This window comes from Gallus gallus, chromosome 31 (assembly GCF_016699485.2).
Source record: "Gallus gallus isolate bGalGal1 chromosome 31, bGalGal1.mat.broiler.GRCg7b, whole genome shotgun sequence".
NCBI classification, from domain to species: domain Eukaryota; kingdom Metazoa; phylum Chordata; class Aves; order Galliformes; family Phasianidae; genus Gallus; species Gallus gallus.
The window spans coordinates 838,423-863,366 of record NC_052562.1 but is presented as its reverse complement, the minus strand read 5'-3'; the positions used below and the strand labels follow the sequence as shown (position 1 = coordinate 863,366).

The 24,944-nt window shown below is 58.4% G+C and overlaps 2 protein-coding genes across 15 annotated transcripts; both read right to left on the bottom strand.

Moving 5' to 3' along the window:
* Positions 1–2,938: 2,938 nt before the first annotated feature.
* Positions 2,939–11,190, bottom strand: LOC121107836 (coiled-coil domain-containing protein 81-like). Of its 8 annotated transcripts, none has more exons than XM_040654163.2 (13): positions 10,994–11,190; positions 9,887–10,123; positions 7,549–7,610; positions 6,860–7,013; positions 6,333–6,589; positions 5,914–5,984; positions 5,432–5,511; positions 5,198–5,309; positions 4,706–4,829; positions 3,987–4,124; positions 3,541–3,683; positions 3,208–3,333; positions 2,939–3,098 (listed from the first exon to the last, which is right to left on the bottom strand). In XM_040654163.2, exons 3-13 carry the CDS (start codon positions 7,561–7,563, stop codon positions 2,978–2,980), a joined length of 1,341 nt encoding a protein of 446 aa, XP_040510097.1. In that variant the 5' UTR covers positions 7,564–7,610; positions 9,887–10,123; positions 10,994–11,190; the 3' UTR covers positions 2,939–2,977. The 8 variants fall into 8 exon arrangements, 6 of the variants coding, with proteins under 6 accessions (XP_040510097.1, XP_040510095.1, XP_040510093.1 ...); XM_040654161.2 differs by having other exon boundaries at positions 9,892–10,123; XM_040654159.2 differs by lacking the exon at positions 10,994–11,190 and adding an exon at positions 10,410–10,757 and having other exon boundaries at positions 9,892–10,123.
* A 3,999-nt stretch (positions 11,191–15,189) lies between these two features.
* Positions 15,190–22,783, bottom strand: LOC107049387 (coiled-coil domain-containing protein 81-like). Of its 7 annotated transcripts, none has more exons than XM_040654154.2 (13): positions 22,587–22,783; positions 20,389–21,716; positions 19,800–19,861; positions 19,111–19,264; positions 18,584–18,840; positions 18,165–18,235; positions 17,683–17,762; positions 17,449–17,560; positions 16,957–17,080; positions 16,238–16,375; positions 15,792–15,934; positions 15,459–15,584; positions 15,190–15,349 (listed from the first exon to the last, which is right to left on the bottom strand). In XM_040654154.2, exons 2-13 carry the CDS (start codon positions 20,732–20,734, stop codon positions 15,229–15,231), a joined length of 1,734 nt encoding a protein of 577 aa, XP_040510088.1. In that variant the 5' UTR covers positions 20,735–21,716; positions 22,587–22,783; the 3' UTR covers positions 15,190–15,228. The 7 variants fall into 7 exon arrangements, 5 of the variants coding, with proteins under 5 accessions (XP_040510088.1, XP_040510090.1, XP_040510087.1 ...); XM_040654156.2 differs by having other exon boundaries at positions 21,480–21,716; XM_040654153.2 differs by lacking the exon at positions 22,587–22,783 and adding an exon at positions 22,003–22,350 and having other exon boundaries at positions 21,485–21,716.
* Positions 22,784–24,944: the final 2,161 nt, after the last annotated feature.

The following is a 24,944-nucleotide window of genomic DNA, read 5'->3' as shown; positions in this document are numbered from 1 at the left end:
TTTCTTCACCCTTGCACGCTTCATCCCAGTATGAACAAGTAGTAAGTCTTGACTCAGAGCATAATCAACACTAGAGGTTCCAAGCTACTAAGGGATGTGGGGAAGATGGGGAGGTTAGCAATAGTAAAGAAAGAATCATAGAATCATAGAATCGCTAAGGTTGGAAAAGACCCACAGGATCATCCAGTCCAACCATTCGCCCTTCACCAATGGTTCTCGCTAAACCATGTCCCTCAACACAACATCCAAACACTCTTTGAACACCACCAGGCTCGGTGACTCCACCACCTCTCTGGGCAGCCCGTTCCAGTGCCTGACCACCCTTTCAGACAAGTAGTATTTCCTAACGTCCAGCCTGAACCTTCCCTGGCGCAGCTTGAAGCCATTCCCTCCAGTCCTATCACTAGTCACCCGAGAGAAGAGGCTGACCCCCAGCTCACTACAACCTCCCTTCTGGTAGTTATAGAGAGCAATAAGGTCTCCCCTGGGCCTCCTCTTCTCTAGACTGAACAACCCCAGCTCCTTCAGCCGCTCCTCGTAAGGCCTGTGCTCCAGACCCCTCACCAGCTTTGTTGCCCTCCTCTGGACACGCTCCAGGGCCTCCATGTCTTTCTTACAGTGAGGGGCCCAAAACTGGACACCGTACTCAAGGTGCAGCCTCACCAGTGCTGAGGACAGGGGGATAATTACTTCCCTGTTCCTGCTGGCCACACTATTTCTGATCCAAGCCAGGATGCCAGTGGCCTTCTTGGCCACCTGGGCCCACTGCTGGCTCATGTTCAGTCTAGCGTCAATCAACACCCCCAGGTCCATTTCCTCTACACAGTCTTCCAACCACTCTGCCCCAAGCCTGTAGCGTTGCCTGGGGTTATTGCGGCCAAAGTGCAGGACCCGGCATTTGGTCTTGTTGAATCCCATCCCATTGGCTTCAGCCCAGCTATCCAACCTATCCAGATCCCTCCGTAGGGCTTCGCTACCCTCAGGCAGATCAACGCTTCCAGCCAGCTTGGTGTCATCTGCAAACTTACTGAGGGTGCACTCAATGCCCTCATCCAGGTCATCAATGAAGATATAAAACAGGACAGGCCCCAGCACCAACCTCTGGGGAACACCACTCGTGACCGGTCGCCAGCTGGATTTAACTCCATCCACCACCACTCTCTGGGCCCGGCCCTCCAGCCACTTCCTTACCCAGCCACGAGTGTATCTGTCCAAGCCACGGACTTGCGAGGAGAATACTGTGGGAGACAGTGTCAAAGGCTTTGCTGAAATCTAGGTGGACTACATCAACAGCCTTTCCCTCATCCACCAGACGGGTCACTAGATCATAGAAGGAGATCAGGTTGGTCAAGCAGGACCTGCCCTTCGTGAACCCATGCTGGCTAGGCCTGATCCCCCGCTTGTCCCGCACATGCCGTGTGATCTCCCTCAAGACAATCTGCTCCATAATCTTCCCCGGCACCGAGGTCAGGCTAACAGGCCTGTAGTTCCCCGGATCCTCCCTGCAGCCCTTCTTGTAGATGGGAGTCACACTGGCAAGCCTCCAGTCTTCTGGGACCTCTCCCGCCAACAAGGAGCGCTGATAGATGATGGAAAGCGGCTCGGCTATCACCTCCGCCAGTTCCCTCAGCACTCTCGGGTGAATCTCACCCGGTCCCATGGACTTGTGGCAGTGCAGATGGAGTAGCAGGTCCGTGACTGTTTCCGCCTGAATCGTGGGAGGTTTAGTCTGCTCCCCAGCCAAGGCTGCCAGGACAGAGAGTGGAGAAACCTGAGGATAACCGGTCTGACTTCTAAAGACAGATGTAAAGAAGGCATTCAGAACGTCTGCCTTTTCCTTATCCTCAGTGGCCACGTTCCCAGCCTCATCCAGTAGAGAATGGAGATTCTCCCTGGTCCTCCTCTTACTCTAGATATACTTGTGAAAGAGTTTCTCGTTCCCTTTTACCCCAGCAGCCAGGTTGAGCTCAAGCTGGGCTTTTGCCTTTCTGATTTTGGGAATCAGCCCGGGGGCAGTTCAAAGCAAGCGCATCCACCTTTGCAGAACCCTTGGCAATACACTCCCCAGCTGCAGGCAGGAGTGCTCTCGAGCCCTGGCGGGAAAGGTCTCTCAGGTGCCCTCGTGTTCCCCTTGCCCCTGCCTGCTCCTCGTCCCCACGGAGCTCCCCCGTGGTTCTGCCACGGAATTTCTGTTGCTGGGAGGGAGCTGTGGGGGTACGAGGTGACACACGACTTCTGCACAGGAAACGGGCACGGCCGGCAGAGGTGACTGTCATCCTGGGAGACCACTCCTGGAGAGCACGGGCCTACCGGGCCTCGGGAACAGCTCTCGCTGCCGCCCAAATTCCTCCCGCAAAGCACAGCTCCAGCTGCCTCACGTTAGCTTATGGCGACAGACACGACACCAGCACACTGACTGGAAAGAACGCCAATTCTCTTTATTTTTATCTGGGATACTCTGCGTCCAGGCCTGGGGCCCCCAGTACAGGAAAGACGCAGACCTGTTGGATCAAGTCCAGAGGAGGGCCACAAAGATGATCAGAGGGCTGGAGCACCTCTCCTGTGAAGAAAGGTTGATGGAACTGGGCTTGTTTAGTTTGGAGAGGAGAAGGCTCCAGGGAGACCTCACTGCGGCCTTCCAATGCTTGAAGGGAAGAAATAAACTGGAGGGGAAACGGCTGTTTATACGAGGGTGGACAGTGATACGACAAGGGGGAATGGTTTGCAACTGAGAAAGGGGGGAAGAATTTGGTTAGATATTAGGGGGAGTTCTTCACTCCACGGAGGCTGGTGACGCACCGGAACAGCCTGCCGAGAGGTGGTGGATGCCCCATCCCCAGAGGCATTCAAGGCCAGGCTGGATGTGGCTCTGGGCAGCCCGGACTGGTGGCTGGTAACCCTGCACATTGCAGGGGGGTGGAAACTAGATGATCTTCAAGGTCCTTTTCAACCCAGGCCATTCTACAAGTCTTTGATTCTACGATTTGCCATTCACAGGTGGAAATCCGGACAGCTTCCCAGCCCCCTTGCCGACAGCTCCAGCGCCGTCACCACTGTTGCCAGCACCTTCCCCTCTGGAGCGGTACGAGCATCGAGCACTAGGGAGGTGAAAAGGACAGTGCACGGAGCGTTACGGGCTGAGCGCAGGCAAGTACCGCAGGCTGGGCTCCAGCCCGGCTCTCAGGATCTGCTGCCTATGCAGCTTACCAGGGGAGCTGCCGCTTCAGCTCCAGCTTCTGCCGGTTTCTTTCCGCGGTGTCAGCAAAAGCCTCTTGCTGATGGAGGTGGGGCTCCAACCTTTGGAGCACCTGAGCTGCTCGCGGGGAGAGGAGGCTGCAACCGGAGGACAAAGTCATCCCTCAGGCTCTGCTGAGCCCCCTCTGGCTCTCCCCTCACCCAGCCCCGCACCCCCGTGCTGCCGCGTGTCCCCACCCTTGCACCCCGCCAGCACTTTCTGGCCTGGGCCGTGCTCGTCCCCGAGCTGCAGGGTCACAGCTGCCCGAGTGCCTCAGGCAGCCAACAGAGCCCGCACACACTTACTCGGCATGCAGTGCCAGCTTGGTCGCTGTTCCCATTTTACTTCCCGGCGGAGGATCCACATCCTTCCTCCACCTCCTCCTCACTTGCTGTCCCCGGGGCTGGGCTGGAGGACGCGGAGCCCACACGCTCGCACTGGCAAACCGCTGCCAAAGAGGAGACAGTGTCAGCAAAACGGCTGGGAGCACAGGGCTGTTTCCCACAGGCCCTCTGTCAAGGGCCCTGCTGTAGGCCCTGGCAAGCAGGAGACTCGGCCCTGCCAGCCCACGGCTGCCCGCCACCCTTCTCCCTGCGGGGCTGATGCCAAGCTCTCCTCCCAGGGAGGAGCAGGCCAGCCCCTGCCGTGCCGCTCGCTGCCCGTCCTGCTCCCACCCCCTGAGCCCTGCTGAGCTCGCACCCTGGCTCAGAGGACGGCGGCTCTTGTCAGCAGGGTCGATCCCTGACAGTACCTGCAGTGGAGGCTGGTCCTCCCCTGCACTCCAGCCTTCCCATGCCGCTCTTTCTGCCCGCGTTTGCTCTACCTGCTGCTGGTACACGGGCCACGTGCGGTCTGCTTCATTCCACAGGGCAGACACTTCCCGGAGCTCCTGCAGAGAGACAGCAGCATACAGGATCAGCCTCAGCCCCTGGGGCCTTCCTTCAGCTCCACGCTCCTGCTCCTCGCCTCTGGAGGAGCAGGCCTGGCCTGTCGGCACTGCTTTGACCCTGAAGGATCAGGGGCCCCAAAGCCAGGCCAGGATCCGCAACTTGTGGCAAACATGGCTCACTGGTCGTATCCCACTCCCACAGCCCCTGCTCAAAATCAGGGTGCTGTGGCAGGTGGCAGGCCAGGAGGCGAGAAGAGACAGGGCAGGTGTGCAACACCCTCCAGCTACAGAGGAGCCGGAGGAGTGGGCAGAAATGAGAAATGATGGCACCCAAAGGCCTGTGCTCCAGATCACTGCACACGCAGAGGCTTTTGCTTCCCTCCGTGCGGAAGCACTCCAGGCCGGGCTGGATCAGGTTTAGAGCAGCCTGGTCTAGAGACAGGGGTCCCTGCCTACAGCAGGGGATTGCAACTAGGTGATCTGAATGGTCCCTCGCAACCCGCACTGTTCTGTGATTCTATGATGCTAACATTTGTGCAGTCTCAAGCAGCACAGTCCCTGCAGCAAGGCAGAGCCGGTACCTGCAGCACTCTCTTAGAGTCCTCTGTCGCAGGGAGTGCAGTGCTGGTCTGGGCAGGAGTAGATGGTTCCTTCTGTCCTGCTTGCTTTCTCCCGTGGGAGCTGCCTGCACACGGCGGGAGCACGCTGCAAACAGACACAAGAGGAGTCTGCAGGAGCCTGGGACACCTTGGTCTCCCCCCATGCTCCCACAACCATAAAGATGGGCTCCGGTGCAACGTGGAGAGACCCCTGACGGGAGAAGAGCTTCTGCGATCAAGAGGGATCAGCATTCAGCTCCCCCAGGGATCGGGGACCAGGCTGGAACATGCAGCTGCTGTGCCTGCCGCAGGCAAGCATGCTGCACGCTCGCCGTCCCTGGAGAAGGACGGCCCCCACTGGGAAACACGTGTGTCAGGAGCCTTTCTGAATGCGCGGAGCTGGCAGGTCCAAGGAGGAGGCCACTCCTACACGAGCACACGCATCTCCTTCTTCTTTTTGCCCAAGGATCTCACCTGGCAGAAGGCTTCTTTGCCACATCTTGCTGCCTTGAGCCTGCCTGGTATTGCAGCAGCATGGAGGGGGGAAGTGTCTTCCGCTTCTGTAGCAGCCTGCCGGCAGTGCCCCCTGGAACCAAGAAAGGAAGAAGCTCTTCACAGCAGCCCCACGGGCGTGGCACGTGAACGTGGATCCGGCCACCCGGCATGGGACAGGGCCCGCCCTCCTGCTGCTGGGACCCTTTCCCTCACCTCTACTCATCTTCCGCGCCACTGCAGCGTTCCTTTCTGCGGCGGCCTCTGCTCTGCTCTTTTTCACAGCGAGCTGAAACCTGGAAACAAAGAGTGACAAGCCTTGAAAAGGATGACCTCCTACCCCATGCAGCTTGTCGGCGGTATTTATCTATGTGTTACGCAAAGCGTGGCACCCCTTCCCTTCCTGTCCATGCCAAACCAGCACATGTAGCCCAAATTCTTTTCCACGTGCAGGCCGTTCTCTCTGATGGGAATCGGGACCGGTTGGGCACCAGTAACACAACCTTGACTCCCCATCCCTCCGGGAGAAGACACACACAGCCAAAAGGCAGCAGTAGTGAAGCAGGAGCCAGGCTTTCCAGGATTTCTCCCCGACCGCATGCTGAGCACGGAGACCCAGCAGGGCACGTTCAGAAGGAGGAGGTGGGAAGGAAGCCCGTCTCCTGGCCAGCTAAGTGCTGCAGAGGAAATGCACTCACCTCGGCAACACCTGGATTCCATGAGCGGTAGTCTCTGACCCGAAGTCAGCAGAACGGGCCGGCCAAATTCTCTGCAAAGGGACACAGACCTGCTGGAGGCTTGCCTAGGCCATTTTTTTCATGGCTCTTGTTGACAGGAAGCAAGCCTGGCTCCCATGCCAAGAGAAAGCTGCTCTCCACCAAAGCCTCTTCCGGGAACATCAGAGCTTTGCTCTGCTCTGGAGGAGCTGGACGGCAAAATACTGAGGCCGTGCAAGGGCACTGCCAGACTTGCCGCAGGGGCAGAGATCCAGGAAATCTCTGTGCCAGTGGAGAAAGCGGAGGGGGCAAGCGTGGGGAAAGGCATTTGACTGGCCTGCCACATCCAGGCTGGCCAGCGGTGATCTGATGGCGCACCCTCAAAACCTCCTCAAACTTACAGTGTGGAGCAGTGCAGTCAGGCTGGCATTGCTCTCCAGCGTTGTAATGCAGCTGGACAAGAACCTCATGCAGAGGAAGTCGTCCTCGTACGTCATAACGCCGATGTTCTTGAAGGCGAATGAGACGTGCGCCTTGTTCCTCAGGAGGTGACAGTACAAGAGGACGGTCTCTCGCACGCAGCGCTGCACCACGTGCAGCGAGATGCCGGTGGCTCGCGAGAGCTGCCGGTAGTTCAGCCGCTCAATCTTGACATCGTCTGCAAGGAGAAGGCACATCCTCACTGCCACAGCAAGCCACATTCCCATGCAACATTCATAACCAAGTCCCAAAGAGAAGGTCCTTTAGAGAAACAGCTCTTGGGCTGTCGTTGGGTTGGGTTGGGCTGTGGTTCCTTTTGGAGGAACTCACGCTGCACCCCGAGCTTTGCAGACAATTCTCTGCTGCTCCCAGCCGTTTCCAAAGAGCAGGGAGAACACGCCCGGCCGGACATGGGGCGGGAAGGGGAAGGTGGCCGCTGCCTTCTCACCGGGGATGATGTCGGTGGGCGACTGGAGGTCCTGCAGCCACAGCACCCCAATGTCCAGCTGGAAGACAGGTCTTCGGACCGACACCGCCACTTCTTTGCTGTGGAATTGCTCTCGGACCGCAGCAAAGAGCCCGAGTCCCGGGACCAGGACTCCCTGCACAGGGAAAAGACAGAAAGGCTGACGCGTGTGTACTTCAGGGGCGGCAAAAGCCACGAACATCAAGAGCAGGGCGGCACTGCTCTCCGCCCTCCCCGCTCCCAAAGGGCAGCGGGGCAAGATGGCGCTCTCTGGAAAGCTTTGGAAAAATCTGTGGTCCCTGCAATACCGCCACCTCCGCATAGTATTTCCCGACATCCCTTGGCTAGAGAGGAGCCCGGATATTTGCAGCACAGGGGACATTTACAGCCTGGGACTGATTCCCGAGGGTTATGCTTGGCGCAGGGCCAGAAAAAATCCCCCCTTTCTCCCTTTGCTCTCCCCATCCTGACCACCGGGCAGAGTGGAGCCCCTGCCTGTGCCAAACATTTGCTCAGGGCAGCTCTGGCCAAGAAGCTGCTCTGGGCACCCGGCTTGGGCTCACTGTGCTGCTGTGGTGCTCAGGGAGGGATTGCTCTGCGGGGCCCACGCTCTGGGCAGGACTGAACCTAGGGCCCTCTCCAGGGCGAGGGCCACCAGGACACCAGCCCACCTTGTCCAGCTTCATCTGTTCCAGGATGTAATCAGACACAGCATCCCAGATCGCCACAATCTCTGCAAAGGAAAGAAAAGACGTGTCAGGCTCCAGGCCAGCCTCTTCACAGCCTCTTGGCAAGCTCCTCACCCAGACAGTGATCGATACAGGCGCACGCAAACACCCCAGAAAAACACCACCATGGCTACAGAGCCGGCTGGGCTTTGCTCCAATTTCAGCCTTATGCAGAGCCCAGAGGGGAACCGGGGACATAGGAAGCCTCCGGGACATCGGATGGAGGAGAGCTGAGTAGAGCTCTGTTCCCAGAGCTGGAACCTACGGAAACACCGTCTCCCAGGGAAACCTGGCCTTGGACCGCCCTATCACAGGGGACTCGCCATGCCTAAAGGAACCTGGGGGCTCTGGGCAGCTCTACTATCGGGACCTGGCTGCCACATCGTCCCCAGAGCCTAGCGGGACCCTTGGGCGGGGCTCTCGCAGCAGCCCCCAGCCACGTCCAGCCAACCGCAGAGAGCAGGAGCTGCGGCTTTTGACAGCTGTAACAGCCCCCTGCGATGCCTTGCCAAGGGGGCCCGGAAAGCCTGACCTTCGGCAGAGAGATGCAGGAGCGTTGGGAACGTGTAGACCAGCTCCGAGCTGATGGTCACAGTCCAGCAGCCTTCCATGTCGCTTGCCGGCAGCCCTCGGCTCGCAGCTAAGGATGCCCTCCCTGGCTCCTCAACCAACAGTTCTCTGCAAAGTGCCCCTGCTCCTCCACGCGTCACCGAGGGTCGCCCGGTGCAGCCTTGCTGCCCCTGACCTGACTCCTGGCCACAGAAGGACAGAGCCCCTGAGCAGTGCTCCAGCAGCGCCCAGGCCTTGCAGGGAAGTGCCGGCACTGCCGCTGCCCCAGGAAACACATCCTTGTGATGCAGTGCCTCCCATTGTGACATCAGCCCGCGTCACCTGGAGCTCTGTTAGGTCACCGGCAGGGAGAGGGGATCTCCTCTTCCACGCGCGTCCAACCCGCAGCCTGGCCCAGCCTGCCCCGCTGCCGCCCCCTGCCCCGCCGAGCGGCCCGGCCCCGGGCGGGCACCCATTGCTCACAGCAACCCAACATCGGTGTGCAGCGGGCACTGGGCTGAAACCAGGGCACACAGGAGTATTCTGGAGAGTTCTTCCATAGCGAACCAATTAACTTACTGGATTATTTCAGGAAAGAGCGCAAGCCTAACTTCAGTGATTTAGTAAGAAAAGTTTCACGTCTGCTTCATAAACCAACACCTGTGTGTTCACAGGCACACGCAAGCCTCGCGAGGTGGAAATATTGTGATCGACAATCACCGTGGTTTACTCGGCAAGTGGCACAAGAACTTGTCATGTGTCACACACGCGGAATTCAGCTCAACAGAGTCTGCGTGGCGGGCGCAAGAGGCAGTCAGCCTCGCACCGTGCCCGCCATGCATCACCCTGCCCTCTTTCTGCTGGAGCCCACACGAATGTTGGTCAGTGCTGGCTCTCCCTCGCATAAACATGTCATATCGCGGTCTCTGCAGGCAGACGAGATGCCAGCAGGCACCGTGGAGGCACGGGGGATGCAACAGACACTGGACAGGGACGCTGCAGAAGGATTCCTGTCGACCTCAGGCATACGTGGGCACACCTGGTGCCTCTGGAAATGCTCTGCTGCCATTCGAGCAGGGTTTCTAAGTTTCACAACCACTGTTCTACCAAGTGCGACCTGTAGGCACTCCAGTGCAAAGAAACCTCACACACACACATCAGAAAAATCAACACGTCAAGGGGAACTTTTTCACTTAGAAGGTGCTGAGGTGCTGGCACAGGCTGCCCACAGACGCTGTGCACGCCCCAGTTCCAGTTCAGCCTGGGTGGCACCCTCAGCAACCTGACCTAGAGCCTGAGCTCGCTGTTGGCCGCTGCAGGCGGTTGGAACTAGGTGATCTTTGAGGCCCCGCGTTCCGAAAGGCAGCCACGCGGCCTCCCCAGAGCCTTCTGTTCTCCGCGCTCAACAAGCCCAAATCTCTACGTCTCTCTCCAAAGGAGACCTTCCTGATGCTGGCCTTTCAAGTCACGTCCCCCACGTCCAAGTTACGTGCCCATCGTGTGCTAATGTCGTGGTGCCAATCAACGGCGTCAGCGGGAAGGGCAAAGACACCAACGTAAGGCTTGATAGGCTTATTTTACTGCCTAGTACAAAATGCTACCAAAAAATAAAGCAGTGTCTAAAGCCAAAAGAGAAGCTTAACAGTGAAGGAAATAAGCAAGGCAGCGGGCCTAATCGTTGCTACACGAGCTCCGTGATTCAGAAAGGACACATCACCAAGCGCCCGCACACCTCACCATCACCCAGATCCGCACTCACGGGGGAGCCCCGTTGGCAATGAGCATCTGGAGAAGCTCTCCCGGCCACTGGGGAGTTGTACAGCAATGCATCCATCCCGTGGGCGAGGTGTCCAAAGCCGCTGCAAGCAGGTCCAGCCTTGATGCCACTGAATGAACCGATCCACGTGGCAGTCCGGGGGAACACCAACACCCGGTGCCCTCTTTCTCCTCTTGCTTTTCTCCCCACAGCCTGGCCAGGGTTCGAGGAGAAACAAAAGGATTGTGCTCTCAGTTGTGCTGGACCACAGGCCTCTTTGGCAAGACTGTCTGCCCAGCCCCCCCGCGACAGGCTGCGCCGGGTAACAAACAGAGCAGCAAAGCTCCCCTCGGCTCCTTGGGGAGGGCCCGTCGTCGTCACGGAAACGCACTGTGACAGCACCCAGCTTCCAGCAGCCCGGTGATGTCAGCCGCGCTGTGACATCCTCCGCCTGCCCCGGAGCCCCAGCCTGCGAGCTTTCCCGGCCTCGCACACTAACCAGCCGAATCCTGCCGTGCCGGATGTGGCCCCTCCGGGCAGAAGCTCCGCCGCACGAACCCTCAGCGGAGGGGGCAGAGGCCTGCCAGCTCTGAGCCTCACCCGGCCGCGCTGCAGCCTGCCGGCCCGGGCTGGCCCGGTTGGGCCCCTCACAGTCCATTTCGGGCTCCCGCAGCGCACACGGCCGCCCTGCCTTTGTAAGCAGCCGCTTCAGCCGTGGGGCTGTGCCGGCTGCCATCGGCCCGGGGCCCCCTCGCGCCCACACCTCCCCCGCCCCCCCGCACACGGGGCTCCGCACGGCCGCAGCCCCGCGCCGCTCCCGGCCCGCGCGCCTCACGGCAACGGCCGCGCAACGGCCCGGCCCGGCCCGGCCTCTCCTTGCTCAGCGCCAGCGCCGCCGGCTCCGATTGCCTGAGCGAGCGGCCGTTGGCAGCCGGCTCGGGCTCGGATTTCGCCCCTCGCTGCCGGCCGCGGGTGCGGGGCTCTGCCACGTGAGCTCTCCCCTCCCCCACACCCCTCCGCCGGGCGGTCAGAGACCCCTCCCGGCATTTCTTTCTGCGCCCACTGCCATGGCACGAAGCAGACCCGCGCTCTGTACGTCAGCTCCTTGCTGCTCTGCCGCCTCGCTGCGCTTTCTGCCGCGTTCCGCTGTCACTGTGGGAAGGAAGAGCAGATCCAGCAGAACGCCAGCGCTGCAGCCCTGTGCATCCCAGCCATTAACACAGCAGGCCGTGCAGTCGGCTGCACGTGGCTGCTTTCTGTGAGAAACGCTCAAGACCAACAATTTCTACTTTGCTTCGTATTGCAATAATGGGCGCACGCCCCCTACTGACAAGGGAGAAATTGCGCAGCTGGTCAGTGAAATCCATCCCCTTCCACCCCCTGGCTCCGACGCCGCTAAAGCCTCTCCTGGCACTCCTTGCTTGAGCGTCTCAGGCTCGCAGTCTTCCGACGCTGTTGCTCCGTTGCACTTCCATAGCGATGGTTGCACTTCCACAGCTCCATTACACTTCCATAGCTATGGTGGCACTTCCATAGCTCCATTACACTTCCATAGCTGTGGTTACACTTCCATAGCTATGGTTAAACTTCCATAGCTGTGGTTACACTTCCACAGCTCTGTTCCACTGCCATAGCTGTGGTTGCACTTCTACAGCTCCGTTACACTTCTACAGCTCCGTTACACTTCCATAGCTGTTGTTACACTTCCATAGCTATGGTTACACTTCCACAGCTCCATTACACTTCCACAGCTATGGTTGCACTTGCGGAGCTCCATTACACTTCCACAGCTCCATTACACTTCCATAGCTGTTGTTGCACTTCCATAGCTGTGTTACACTTCCGTACAACGTCTGTTACCAACCCATTGCCTTTGGGTGTTTTGTGGTCTTTTTATGACGATAGCAGGACAGTATTTTCAACAATCTGCACACTAGCCCTGTCCTGTACCGAACTCTCCCCTGCCTTATAGAACTACCTTACCTAGTGCCTGTGCCAGTTTTACCTAGGTCGGAGCGCCCCAGTCTCAACTTTACTCTGTTCAGCAGCTTTCTTTGCGAAAGGCAGCTTATCCTGTGCTACATACAGAAATACTGGAAACTTGCACTGCAAAAACACAGTCTGCCTCCCACAGTTTCCCCTCTTTCTTTTTACCCTTTTGTGTTTTTGCTCCAGACTATGAAGCACTTCTAATGTAAGAAAACTACCTTACTATGCATAGTAAGGGAGTTTTGATGGATAATACTAATTACTTCGATGATGGATAATAATAATTTATCAAAACTGATCATCTTGCTGTTCTGCGTACTCTGATAGATATGTTGATTATTAAGAATAACAATTTCTTCACCCTTGCACGCTTCATCCCAGTATGAACAAGTAGTAAGTCTTGACTCAGAGCATAATCAACACTAGAGGTTCCAAGCTACTAAGGGGTGTGGGGAAGATGGGGAGGTTAGCAATAGTAAAGAAAGAATCATAGAATCATAGAATCGCTAAGGTTGGAAAAGACCCACAGGATCATCCAGTCCAACCATTCGCCCTTCACCAATGGTTCTCGCTAAACCATGTCCCTCAACACAACATCCAAACACTCTTTGAACACCACCAGGCTCGGTGACTCCACCACCTCTCTGGGCAGCCCGTTCCAGTGCCTGACCACCCTTTCAGACAAGTAGTATTTCCTAACGTCCAGCCTGAACCTTCCCTGGCGCAGCTTGAAGCCATTCCCTCCAGTCCTATCACTAGTCACCCGAGAGAAGAGGCTGACCCCCAGCTCACTACAACCTCCCTTCTGGTAGTTATAGAGAGCAATAAGGTCTCCCCTGGGCCTCCTCTTCTCTAGACTGAACAACCCCAGCTCCTTCAGCCGCTCCTCGTAAGGCCTGTGCTCCAGACCCCTCACCAGCTTTGTTGCCCTCCTCTGGACACGCTCCAGGGCCTCCATGTCTTTCTTACAGTGAGGGGCCCAAAACTGGACACCGTACTCAAGGTGCAGCCTCACCAGTGCTGAGGACAGGGGGATAATTACTTCCCTGTTCCTGCTGGCCACACTATTTCTGATCCAAGCCAGGATGCCAGTGGCCTTCTTGGCCACCTGGGCCCACTGCTGGCTCATGTTCAGTCTAGCGTCAATCAACACCCCCAGGTCCATTTCCTCTACACAGTCTTCCAACCACTCTGCCCCAAGCCTGTAGCGTTGCCTGGGGTTATTGCGGCCAAAGTGCAGGACCCGGCATTTGGTCTTGTTGAATCCCATCCCATTGGCTTCAGCCCAGCTATCCAACCTATCCAGATCCCTCCGTAGGGCTTCGCTACCCTCAGGCAGATCAACGCTTCCAGCCAGCTTGGTGTCATCTGCAAACTTACTGAGGGTGCACTCAATGCCCTCATCCAGGTCATCAATGAAGATATAAAACAGGACAGGCCCCAGCACCGACCTCTGGGGAACACCACTCGTGACCGGTCGCCAGCTGGATTTAACTCCATCCACCACCACTCTCTGGGCCCGGCCCTCCAGCCACTTCCTTACCCAGCCACGAGTGTATCTGTCCAAGCCACGGACTTGCGAGGAGAATACTGTGGGAGACAGTGTCAAAGGCTTTGCTGAAATCTAGGTGAACTACATCAACAGCCTTTCCCTCATCCACCAGACGGGTCACTAGATCATAGAAGGAGATCAGGTTGGTCAAGCAGGACCTGCCCTTCGTGAACCCATGCTGGCTAGGCCTGATCCCCCGCTTGTCCCGCACATGCCGTGTGATCTCCCTCAAGACAATCTGCTCCATAATCTTCCCCGGCACCGAGGTCAGGCTAACAGGCCTGTAGTTCCCCGGATCCTCCCTGCAGCCCTTCTTGTAGATGGGAGTCACACTGGCAAGCCTCCAGTCTTCTGGGACCTCTCCCGCCAACAAGGAGCGCTGATAGATGATGGAAAGCGGCTCGGCTATCACCTCCGCCAGTTCCCTCAGCACTCTCGGGTGAATCTCACCCGGTCCCATGGACTTGTGGCAGTGCAGATGGAGTAGCAGGTCCGTGACTGTTTCCGCCTGAATCGTGGGAGGTTTAGTCTGCTCCCCAGCCAAGGCTGCCAGGACAGAGAGTGGAGAAACCTGAGGATAACCGGTCTGACTTCTAAAGACAGATGTAAAGAAGGCATTCAGAACGTCTGCCTTTTCCTTATCCTCAGTGGCCACGTTCCCAGCCTCATCCAGTAGAGAATGGAGATTCTCCCTGGTCCTCCTCTTACTCTAGATATACTTGTGAAAGAGTTTCTCGTTCCCTTTTACCCCAGCAGCCAGGTTGAGCTCAAGCTGGGCTTTTGCCTTTCTGATTTTGGGAATCAGCCCGGGGGCAGTTCAAAGCAAGCGCATCCACCTTTGCAGAACCCTTGGCAATACACTCCCCAGCTGCAGGCAGGAGTGCTCTCGAGCCCTGGCGGGAAAGGTCTCTCAGGTGCCCTCGTGTTCCCCTTGCCCCTGCCTGCTCCTCGTCCCCACGGAGCTCCCCCGTGGTTCTGCCACGGAATTTCTGTTGCTGGGAGGGAGCTGTGGGGGTACGAGGTGACACACGACTTCTGCACAGGAAACGGGCACGGCCGGCAGAGGTGACTGTCATCCTGGGAGACCACTCCTGGAGAGCACGGGCCTACCGGGCCTCGGGAACAGCTCTCGCTGCCACCCAAATTCCTCCCGCAAAGCACAGCTCCAGCTGCCTCACGTTAGCTTATGGCGACAGACACGACACCAGCACACTGACTGGAAAGAACGCCAATTCTCTTTATTTTTATCTGGGATACTCTGCGTCCAGGCCTGGGGCCCCCAGTACAGGAAAGACGCAGACCTGTTGGATCAAGTCCAGAGGAGGGCCACAAAGATGATCAGAGGGCTGGAGCACCTCTCCTGTGAAGAAAGGTTGATGGAACTGGGCTTGTTTAGTTTGGAGAGGAGAAGGCTCCAGGGAGACCTCACTGTGGCCTTCCAATGCTTGAAGGGAAGAAATAAACTGGAGGGGAAACGGCTGTTTATACGAGGGTGGACAGTGATACGACAAGGGGGAATGGTTTGCAACTGAGAAAGGGGGGAAGAATTTGGTTAGATATTAGGGGGAGTTCTTCACTCCACGGAGGCTGGTGACGCACCGGAACAGCCTGCCGAGAGGTGGTGGATGCCCCATCCCCAGAGGCATTCAAGGCCAGGCTGGATGTGGCTCTGGGCAGCCCGGACTGGTGGCTGGTAACCCTGCACATTGCAGGGGGGTGGAAACTAGATGATCTTCAAGGTCCTTTTCAACCCAGGCCATTCTACAAGTCTTTGATTCTACGATTTGCCATTCACAGGTGGAAATCCGGACAGCTTCCCAGCCCCCTTGCCGACAGCTCCAGCGCCGTCACCACTGTTGCCAGCACCTTCCCCTCTGGAGCGGTACGAGCATCGAGCACTAGGGAGGTGAAAAGGACAGTGCACGGAGCGTTACGGGCTGAGCGCAGGCAAGTACCGCAGGCTGGGCTCCAGCCCGGCTCTCAGGATCTGCTGCCTATGCAGCTTACCAGGGGAGCTGCCGCTTCAGCTCCAGCTTCTGCCGGTTTCTTTCCGCGGTGTCAGCAAAAGCCTCTTGCTGATGGAGGCGGGGCTCCAACCTTTGGAGCACCTGAGCTGCTCGCGGGGAGAGGAGGCTGCAACCGGAGGACAAAGTCATCCCTCAGGCTCTGCTGAGCCCCCTCTGGCTCTCCCCTCACCCAGCCCCGCACCCCCGTGCTGCCGCGTGTCCCCACCCTTGCACCCCGCCAGCACTTTCTGGCCTGGGCCGTGCTCGTCCCCGAGCTGCAGGGTCACAGCTGCCCGAGTGCCTCAGGCAGCCAACAGAGCCCGCACACACTTACTCGGCATGCAGTGCCAGCTTGGTCGCTGTTCCCATTTTACTTCCCGGCGGAGGATCCACATCCTTCCTCCACCTCCTCCTCACTTGCTGTCCCCGGGGCTGGGCTGGAGGACGCGGAGCCCACACGCTCGCACTGGCAAACCGCTGCCAAAGAGGAGACAGTGTCAGCAAAACGGCTGGGAGCACAGGGCTGTTTCCCACAGGCCCTCTGTCAAGGGCCCTGCTGTAGGCCCTGGCAAGCAGGAGACTCGGCCCTGCCAGCCCACGGCTGCCCGCCACCCTTCTCCCTGCGGGGCTGATGCCAAGCTCTCCTCCCAGGGAGGAGCAGGCCAGCCCCTGCCGTGCCGCTCGCTGCCCGTCCTGCTCCCACCCCCTGAGCCCTGCTGAGCTCGCACCCTGGCTCAGAGGACGGCGGCTCTTGTCAGCAGGGTCGATCCCTGACAGTACCTGCAGTGGAGGCTGGTCCTCCCCTGCACTCCAGCCTTCCCATGCCGCTCTTTCTGCCCGCGTTTGCTCTACCTGCTGCTGGTACACGGGCCACGTGCGGTCTGCTTCATTCCACAGGGCAGACACTTCCCGGAGCTCCTGCAGAGAGACAGCAGCATACAGGATCAGCCTCAGCCCCTGGGGCCTTCCTTCAGCTCCACGCTCCTGCTCCTCGCCTCTGGAGGAGCAGGCCTGGCCTGTCGGCACTGCTTTGACCCTGAAGGATCAGGGGCCCCAAAGCCAGGCCAGGATCCGCAACTTGTGGCAAACATGGCTCACTGGTCGTATCCCACTCCCACAGCCCCTGCTCAAAATCAGGGTGCTGTGGCAGGTGGCAGGCCAGGAGGCGAGAAGAGACAGGGCAGGTGTGCAACACCCTCCAGCTACAGAGGAGCCGGAGGAGTGGGCAGAAATGAGAAATGATGGCACCCAAAGGCCTGTGCTCCAGATCACTGCACACGCAGAGGCTTTTGCTTCCCTCCGTGCGGAAGCACTCCAGGCCGGGCTGGATCAGGTTTAGAGCAGCCTGGTCTAGAGACAGGGGTCCCTGCCTACAGCAGGGGATTGCAACTAGGTGATCTGAATGGTCCCTCGCAACCCGCACTGTTCTGTGATTCTATGATGCTAACATTTGTGCAGTCTCAAGCAGCACAGTCCCTGCAGCAAGGCAGAGCCGGTACCTGCAGCACTCTCTTAGAGTCCTCTGTCGCAGGGAGTGCAGTGCTGGTCTGGGCAGGAGTAGATGGTTCCTTCTGTCCTGCTTGCTTTCTCCCGTGGGAGCTGCCTGCACACGGCGGGAGCACGCTGCAAACAGACACAAGAGGAGTCTGCAGGAGCCTGGGACACCTTGGTCTCCCCCCATGCTCCCACAACCATAAAGATGGGCTCCGGTGCAACGTGGAGAGACCCCTGACGGGAGAAGAGCTTCTGCGATCAAGAGGGATCAGCATTCAGCTCCCCCAGGGATCGGGGACCAGGCTGGAACATGCAGCTGCTGTGCCTGCCGCAGGCAAGCATGCTGCACGCTCGCCGTCCCTGGAGAAGGACGGCCCCCACTGGGAAACACGTGTGTCAGGAGCCTTTCTGAATGCGCGGAGCTGGCAGGTCCAAGGAGGAGGCCACTCCTACACGAGCACACGCATCTCCTTCTTCTTTTTGCCCAAGGATCTCACCTGGCAGAAGGCTTCTTTGCCACATCTTGCTGCCTTGAGCCTGCCTGGTATTGCAGCAGCATGGAGGGGGGAAGTGTCTTCCGCTTCTGTAGCAGCCTGCCGGCAGTGCCCCCTGGAACCAAGAAAGGAAGAAGCTCTTCACAGCAGCCCCACGGGCGTGGCACGTGAACGTGGATCCGGCCACCCGGCATGGGACAGGGCCCGCCCTCCTGCTGCTGGGACCCTTTCCCTCACCTCTACTCATCTTCCGCGCCACTGCAGCGTTCCTTTCTGCGGCGGCCTCTGCTCTGCTCTTTTTCACAGCGAGCTGAAACCTGGAAACAAAGAGTGACAAGCCTTGAAAAGGATGACCTCCTACCCCATGCAGCTTGTCGGCGGTATTTATCTATGTGTTACGCAAAGCGTGGCACCCCTTCCCTTCCTGTCCATGCCAAACCAGCACATGTAGCCCAAATTCTTTTCCACGTGCAGGCCGTTCTCTCTGATGGGAATCGGGACCGGTTGGGCACCAGTAACACAACCTTGACTCCCCATCCCTCCGGGAGAAGACACACACAGCCAAAAGGCAGCAGTAGTGAAGCAGGAGCCAGGCTTTCCAGGATTTCTCCCCGACCGCATGCTGAGCACGGAGACCCAGCAGGGCACGTTCAGAAGGAGGAGGTGGGAAGGAAGCCCGTCTCCTGGCCAGCTAAGTGCTGCAGAGGAAATGCACTCACCTCGGCAACACCTGGATTCCATGAGCGGTAGTCTCTGACCCGAAGTCAGCAGAACGGGCCGGCCAAATTCTCTGCAAAGGGACACAGACCTGCTGGAGGCTTGCCTAGGCCATTTTTTTCATGGCTCTTGTTGACAGGAAGCAAGCCTGGCTCCCATGCCAAGAGAAAGCTGCTCTCCACCAAAGCCTCTTCCGGGAACATCAGAGCTTTGCTCTGCTCTGGAGGAGCTGGACGGCAAAATACTGAGGCCGTGCAAGGGCACTGCCAGACTTGCCGCAGGGGCAGAGATCCAGGAAATCTCTGTGCCAGTGGAGAAAGCGGAGGGGGCAAGCGTGGGGAAAGGCATTTGACTGGCCTGCCACATCCAGGCTGGCCAGCGGTGATCTGATGGCGCACCCTCAAAACCTCCTCAAACTTACAGTGTGGAGCAGTGCAGTCAGGCTGGCATTGCTCTCCAGCGTTGTAATGCAGCTGGACAAGAACCTCATGCAGAGGAAGTCGTCCTCGTACGTCATAACGCCGATGTTCTTGAAGGCGAATGAGACGTGCGCCTTGTTCCTCAGGAGGTGACAGTACAAGAGGACGGTCTCTCGCACGCAGCGCTGCACCACGTGCAGCGAGATGCCGGTGGCTCGCGAGAGCTGCCGGTAGTTCAGCCGCTCAATCTTGACATCGTCTGCAAGGAGAAGGCACATCCTCACTGCCACAGCAAGCCACATTCCCATGCAACATTCATAACCAAGTCCCAAAGAGAAGGTCCTTTAGAGAAACAGCTCTTGGGCTGTCGTTGGGTTGGGTTGGGCTGTGGTTCCTTTTGGAGGAACTCACGCTGCACCCCGAGCTTTGCAGACAATTCTCTGCTGCTCCCAGCCGTTTCCAAAGAGCAGGGAGAACACGCCCGGCCGGACATGGGGCGGGAAGGGGAAGGTGGCCGCTGCCTTCTCACCGGGGATGATGTCGGTGGGCGACTGGAGGTCCTGCAGCCACAGCACCCCGATGTCCAGCTGGAAGACAGGTCTTCGGACCGACACCGCCACTTCTTTGCTGTGGAATTGCTCTCGGACCGCAGCAAAGAGCCCGAGTCCCGGGACCAGGACTCCCTGCACAGGGAAAAGACAGAAAGGCTGACGCGTGTGTACTTCAGGGGCGGCAAAAGCCACGAACATCAAGAGCAGGGCGGCACTGCTCTCCGCCCTCCCCGCTCCCAAAGGGCAGCGGGGCAAGATGGCGCTCTCTGGAAAGCTTTGGAAAAATCTGTGGTCCCTGCAATACCGCCACCTCCGCATAGTATTTCCCGACATCCCTTGGCTAGAGAGGAGCCCGGATATTTGCAGCACAGGGGACATTTACAGCCTGGGACTGATTCCCGAGGGTTATGCTTGGCGCAGGGCCAGAAAAAATCCCCCCTTTCTCCCTTTGCTCTCCCCATCCTGACCACCGGGCAGAGTGGAGCCCCTGCCTGTGCCAAACATTTGCTCAGGGCAGCTCTGGCCAAGAAGCTGCTCTGGGCACCCGGCTTGGGCTCACTGTGCTGCTGTGGTGCTCAGGGAGGGATTGCTCTGCGGGGCCCACGCTCTGGGCAGGACTGAACCTAGGGCCCTCTCCAGGGCGAGGGCCACCAGGACACCAGCCCACCTTGTCCAGCTTCATCTGTTCCAGGATGTAATCAGACACAGCATCCCAGATCGCCACAATCTCTGCAAAGGAAAGAAAAGACGTGTCAGGCTCCAGGCCAGCCTCTTCACAGCCTCTTGGCAAGCTCCTCACCCAGACAGTGATCGATACAGGCGCACGCAAACACCCCAGAAAAACACCACCATGGCTACAGAGCCGGCTGGGCTTTGCTCCAATTTCAGCCTTATGCAGAGCCCAGAGGGGAACCGGGGACATAGGAAGCCTCCGGGACATCGGATGGAGGAGAGCTGAGTAGAGCTCTGTTCCCAGAGCTGGAACCTACGGAAACACCGTCTCCCAGGGAAACCTGGCCTTGGACCGCCCTATCACAGGGGACTCGCCATGCCTAAAGGAACCTGGGGGCTCTGGGCAGCTCTACTATCGGGACCTGGCTGCCACATCGTCCCCAGAGCCTAGCGGGACCCTTGGGCGGGGCTCTCGCAGCAGCCCCCAGCCACGTCCAGCCAACCGCAGAGAGCAGGAGCTGCGGCTTTTGACAGCTGTAACAGCCCCCTGCGATGCCTTGCCAAGGGGGCCCGGAAAGCCTGACCTTCGGCAGAGAGATGCAGGAGCGTTGGGAACGTGTAGACCAGCTCCGAGCTGATGGTCACAGTCCAGCAGCCTTCCATGTCGCTTGCCGGCAGCCCTCGGCTCGCAGCTAAGGATGCCCTCCCTGGCTCCTCAACCAACAGTTCTCTGCAAAGTGCCCCTGCTCCTCCACGCGTCACCGAGGGTCGCCCGGTGCAGCCTTGCTGCCCCTGACCTGACTCCTGGCCACAGAAGGACAGAGCCCCTGAGCAGTGCTCCAGCAGCGCCCAGGCCTTGCAGGGAAGTGCCGGCACTGCCGCTGCCCCAGGAAACACATCCTTGTGATGCAGTGCATCCCATTGTGACATCAGCCCGCGTCACCTGGAGCTCTGTTAGGTCACCGGCAGGGAGAGGGGATCTCCTCTTCCACGCGCGTCCAACCCGCAGCCTGGCCCAGCCTGCCCCGCTGCCGCCCCCTGCCCCGCCGAGCGGCCCGGCCCCGGGCGGGCACCCATTGCTCACAGCAACCCAACATCGGTGTGCAGCGGGCACTGGGCTGCTTACAGCCCAGTGGTGAGGTGCTGGCACAGGCTGCCCACACACAGACGCTGTGCACGCCCCGTCCCGACGGGTGTTCCAGTTCAGCCTGGGTGGCACCCTCAGCAACCTGACCTAGAGCCTGAGCTCGCTGTTGGCCGCTGCAGGCGGTTGGAACTAGGTGATCTTTGAGGCCCCGCGTTCCGAAAGGCAGCCACGCGGCCTCCCCAGAGCCTTCTGTTCTCCGCGCTCAACAAGCCCAAATCTCTACGTCTCTCTCCAAAGGAGACCTTCCTGATGCTGGCCTTTCAAGTCACGTCCCCCACGTCCAAGTTACGTGCCCATCGTGTGCTAATGTCGTGGTGCCAATCAACGGCGTCAGCGGGAAGGGCAAAGACACCAACGTAAGGGATAGGCTTATTTTACTGCCTAGTACAAAATGCTACCAAAAAATAAAGCAGTGTCTAAAGCCAAAAGAGAAGCTTAACAGTGAAGGAAATAAGCAAGGCAGCGGGCCTAATCGTTGCTACACGAGCTCCGTGATTCAGAAAGACACATCACCAAGCGCCCGCACACCTCACCATCACCCAGATCCGCACTCACGGGGGAGCCCCGTTGGCAATGAGCATCTGGAGAAGCTCTCCCGGCCACTGGGGAGTTGTACAGCAATGCATCCATCCCGTGGGCGAGGTGTCCAAAGCCGCTGCAAGCAGGTCCAGCCTTGATGCCACTGAATGAACCGATCCACGTGGCAGTCCGGGGGAACACCAACACCCGGTGCCCTCTTTCTCCTCTTGCTTTTCTCCCCACAGCCTGGCCAGGGTTCGAGGAGAAACAAAAGGATTGTGCTCTCAGTTGTGCTGGACCACAGGCCTCTTTGGCAAGACTGTCTGCCCAGCCCCCCCGCGACAGGCTGCGCCGGGTAACAAACAGAGCAGCAAAGCTCCCCTCGGCTCCTTGGGGAGGGCCCGTCGTCGTCACGGAAACGCACTGTGACAGCACCCAGCTTCCAGCAGCCCGGTGATGTCAGCCGCGCTGTGACATCCTCCGCCTGCCCCGGAGCCCCAGCCTGCGAGCTTTCCCGGCCTCGCACACTAACCAGCCGAATCCTGCCGTGCCGGATGTGGCCCCTCCGGGCAGAAGCTCCGCCGCACGAACCCTCAGCGGAGGGGGCAGAGGCCTGCCAGCTCTGAGCCTCACCCGGCCGCGCTGCAGCCTGCCGGCCCGGGCTGGCCCGGTTGGGCCCCTCACAGTCCATTTCGGGCTCCCGCAGCGCACACGGCCGCCCTGCCTTTGTAAGCAGCCGCTTCAGCCGTGGGGCTGTGCCGGCTGCCATCGGCCCGGGGCCCCCTCGCGCCCACACCTCCCCCGCCCCCCCGCACACGGGGCTCCGCACGGCCGCAGCCCCGCGCCGCTCCCGGCCCGCGCGCCTCACGGCAACGGCCGCGCAACGGCCCGGCCCGGCCCGGCCTCTCCTTGCTCAGCGCCAGCGCCGCCGGCTCCGATTGCCTGAGCGAGCGGCCGTTGGCAGCCGGCTCGGGCTCGGATTTCGCCCCTCGCTGCCGGCCGCGGGTGCGGGGCTCTGCCACGTGAGCTCTCCCCTCCCCCACACCCCTCCGCCGGGCGGTCAGAGACCCCTCCCGGCATTTCTTTCTGCGCCCACTGCCATGGCACGAAGCAGACCCGCGCTCTGTACGTCAGCTCCTTGCTGCTCTGCCGCCTCGCTGCGCTTTCTGCCGCGTTCCGCTGTCACTGTGGGAAGGAAGAGCAGATCCAGCAGAACGCCAGCGCTGCAGCCCTGTGCATCCCAGCCATTAACACAGCAGGCCGTGCAGTCGGCTGCACGTGGCTGCTTTCTGTGAGAAACGCTCAAGACCAACAATTTCTACTTTGCTTCGTATTGCAATAATGGGCGCACGCCCCCTACTGACAAGGGAGAAATTGCGCAGCTGGTCAGTGAAATCCATCCCCTTCCACCCCCTGGCTCCGACGCCGCTAAAGCCTCTCCTGGCACTCATTGCTTGAGCGTCTCAGGCTCGCAGTCTTCCGACGCTGTTGCTCCGTTGCACTTCCATAGCGATGGTTGCACTTCCACAGCTCCATTACACTTCCATAGCTATGGTGACACTTCCATAGCTCCATTACACTTCCATAGCTGTGGTTACACTTCCATAGCTATGGTTAAACTTCCATAGCTGTGGTTACACTTCCACAGCTCTGTTCCACTGCCATAGCTGTGGTTGCACTTCTACAGCTCCGTTACACTTCTACAGCTCCGTTACACTTCCATAGCTGTTGTTACACTTCCATAGCTATGGTTACACTTCCACAGCTCCATTACACTTCCACAGCTATGGTTGCACTTGCGGAGCTCCATTACACTTCCACAGCTCCATTACACTTCCATAGCTGTTGTTGCACTTCCATAGCTGTGTTACACTTCCGTACAACGTCTGTTACCAACCCATTGCCTTTGGGTGTTTTGTGGTCTTTTTATGACGATAGCAGGACAGTATTTTCAACAATCTGCACACTAGCCCTGTCCTGTACCGAACTCTCCCCTGCCTTATAGAACTACCTTACCTAGTGCCTGTGCCAGTTTTACCTAGGTCGGAGCGCCCCAGTCTCAACTTTACTCTGTTCAGCAGCTTTCTTTGCGAAAGGCAGCTTATCCTGTGCTACATACAGAAATACTGGAAACTTGCACTGCAAAAACACAGTCTGCCTCCCACAGTTTCCCCTCTTTCTTTTTACCCTTTTGTGTTTTTGCTCCAGACTATGAAGCACTTCTAATGTAAGAAAACTACCTTACTATGCATAGTAAGGGAGTTTTGATGGATAATACTAATTACTTCGATGATGGATAATAATAATTTATCAAAACTGATCATCTTGCTGTTCTGCGTACTCTGATAGATATGTTGATTATTAAGAATAACAATTTCTTCACCCTTGCACGCTTCATCCCAGTATGAACAAGTAGTAAGTCTTGACTCAGAGCATAATCAACACTAGAGGTTCCAAGCTACTAAGGGATGTGGGGAAGATGGGGAGGTTAGCAATAGTAAAGAAAGAATCATAGAATCATAGAATCGCTAAGGTTGGAAAAGACCCACAGGATCATCCAGTCCAACCATTCGCCCTTCACCAATGGTTCTCGCTAAACCATGTCCCTCAACACAACATCCAAACACTCTTTGAACACCACCAGGCTCGGTGACTCCACCACCTCTCTGGGCAGCCCGTTCCAGTGCCTGACCACCCTTTCAGACAAGTAGTATTTCCTAACGTCCAGCCTGAACCTTCCCTGGCGCAGCTTGAAGCCATTCCCTCCAGTCCTATCACTAGTCACCCGAGAGAAGAGGCTGACCCCCAGCTCACTACAACCTCCCTTCTGGTAGTTATAGAGAGCAATAAGGTCTCCCCTGGGCCTCCTCTTCTCTAGACTGAACAACCCCAGCTCCTTCAGCCGCTCCTCGTAAGGCCTGTGCTCCAGACCCCTCACCAGCTTTGTTGCCCTCCTCTGGACACGCTCCAGGGCCTCCATGTCTTTCTTACAGTGAGGGGCCCAAAACTGGACACCGTACTCAAGGTGCAGCCTCACCAGTGCTGAGGACAGGGGGATAATTACTTCCCTGTTCCTGCTGGCCACACTATTTCTGATCCAAGCCAGGATGCCAGTGGCCTTCTTGGCCACCTGGGCCCACTGCTGGCTCATGTTCAGTCTAGCGTCAATCAACACCCCCAGGTCCATTTCCTCTACACAGTCTTCCAACCACTCTGCCCCAAGCCTGTAGCGTTGCCTGGGGTTATTGCGGCCAAAGTGCAGGACCCGGCATTTGGTCTTGTTGAATCCCATCCCATTGGCTTCAGCCCAGCTATCCAACCTATCCAGATCCCTCCGTAGGGCTTCGCTACCCTCAGGCAGATCAACGCTTCCAGCCAGCTTGGTGTCATCTGCAAACTTACTGAGGGTGCACTCAATGCCCTCATCCAGGTCATCAATGAAGATATAAAACAGGACAGGCCCCAGCACCGACC

Bases quoted from the DNA above. Each gene is read 5' to 3' on its own strand.
- LOC121107836 (XM_040654157.2), bottom strand. From the start codon at position 10,646: ATGGCAGCCGGCACAGCCCCACGGCTGAAGCGGCTGCTTACAAAGGCA. The intron at 5,512-5,913 runs GTGAGTGCATTT...CTTTGTTTCCAG, and splicing joins GGAATCCAGGTGTTGCCGAG to GTTTCAGCTCGCTGTGAAAA. The intron at 4,125-4,705 runs GTACCGGCTCTG...GTCTCTCTGCAG, and splicing joins ACTCTAAGAGAGTGCTGCAG to GAGCTCCGGGAAGTGTCTGC.
- LOC107049387 (XM_040654151.2), bottom strand. From the start codon at position 22,239: ATGGCAGCCGGCACAGCCCCACGGCTGAAGCGGCTGCTTACAAAGGCA. The intron at 19,862-21,506 runs GTGAGTGCGGAT...TTTCCTTTGCAG, and splicing joins ATTGCCAACGGGGCTCCCCC to AGATTGTGGCGATCTGGGAT. The intron at 15,350-15,458 runs GTAAGCTGCATA...TCACCTCCCTAG, and splicing joins CTGAAGCGGCAGCTCCCCTG to TGCTCGATGCTCGTACCGCT.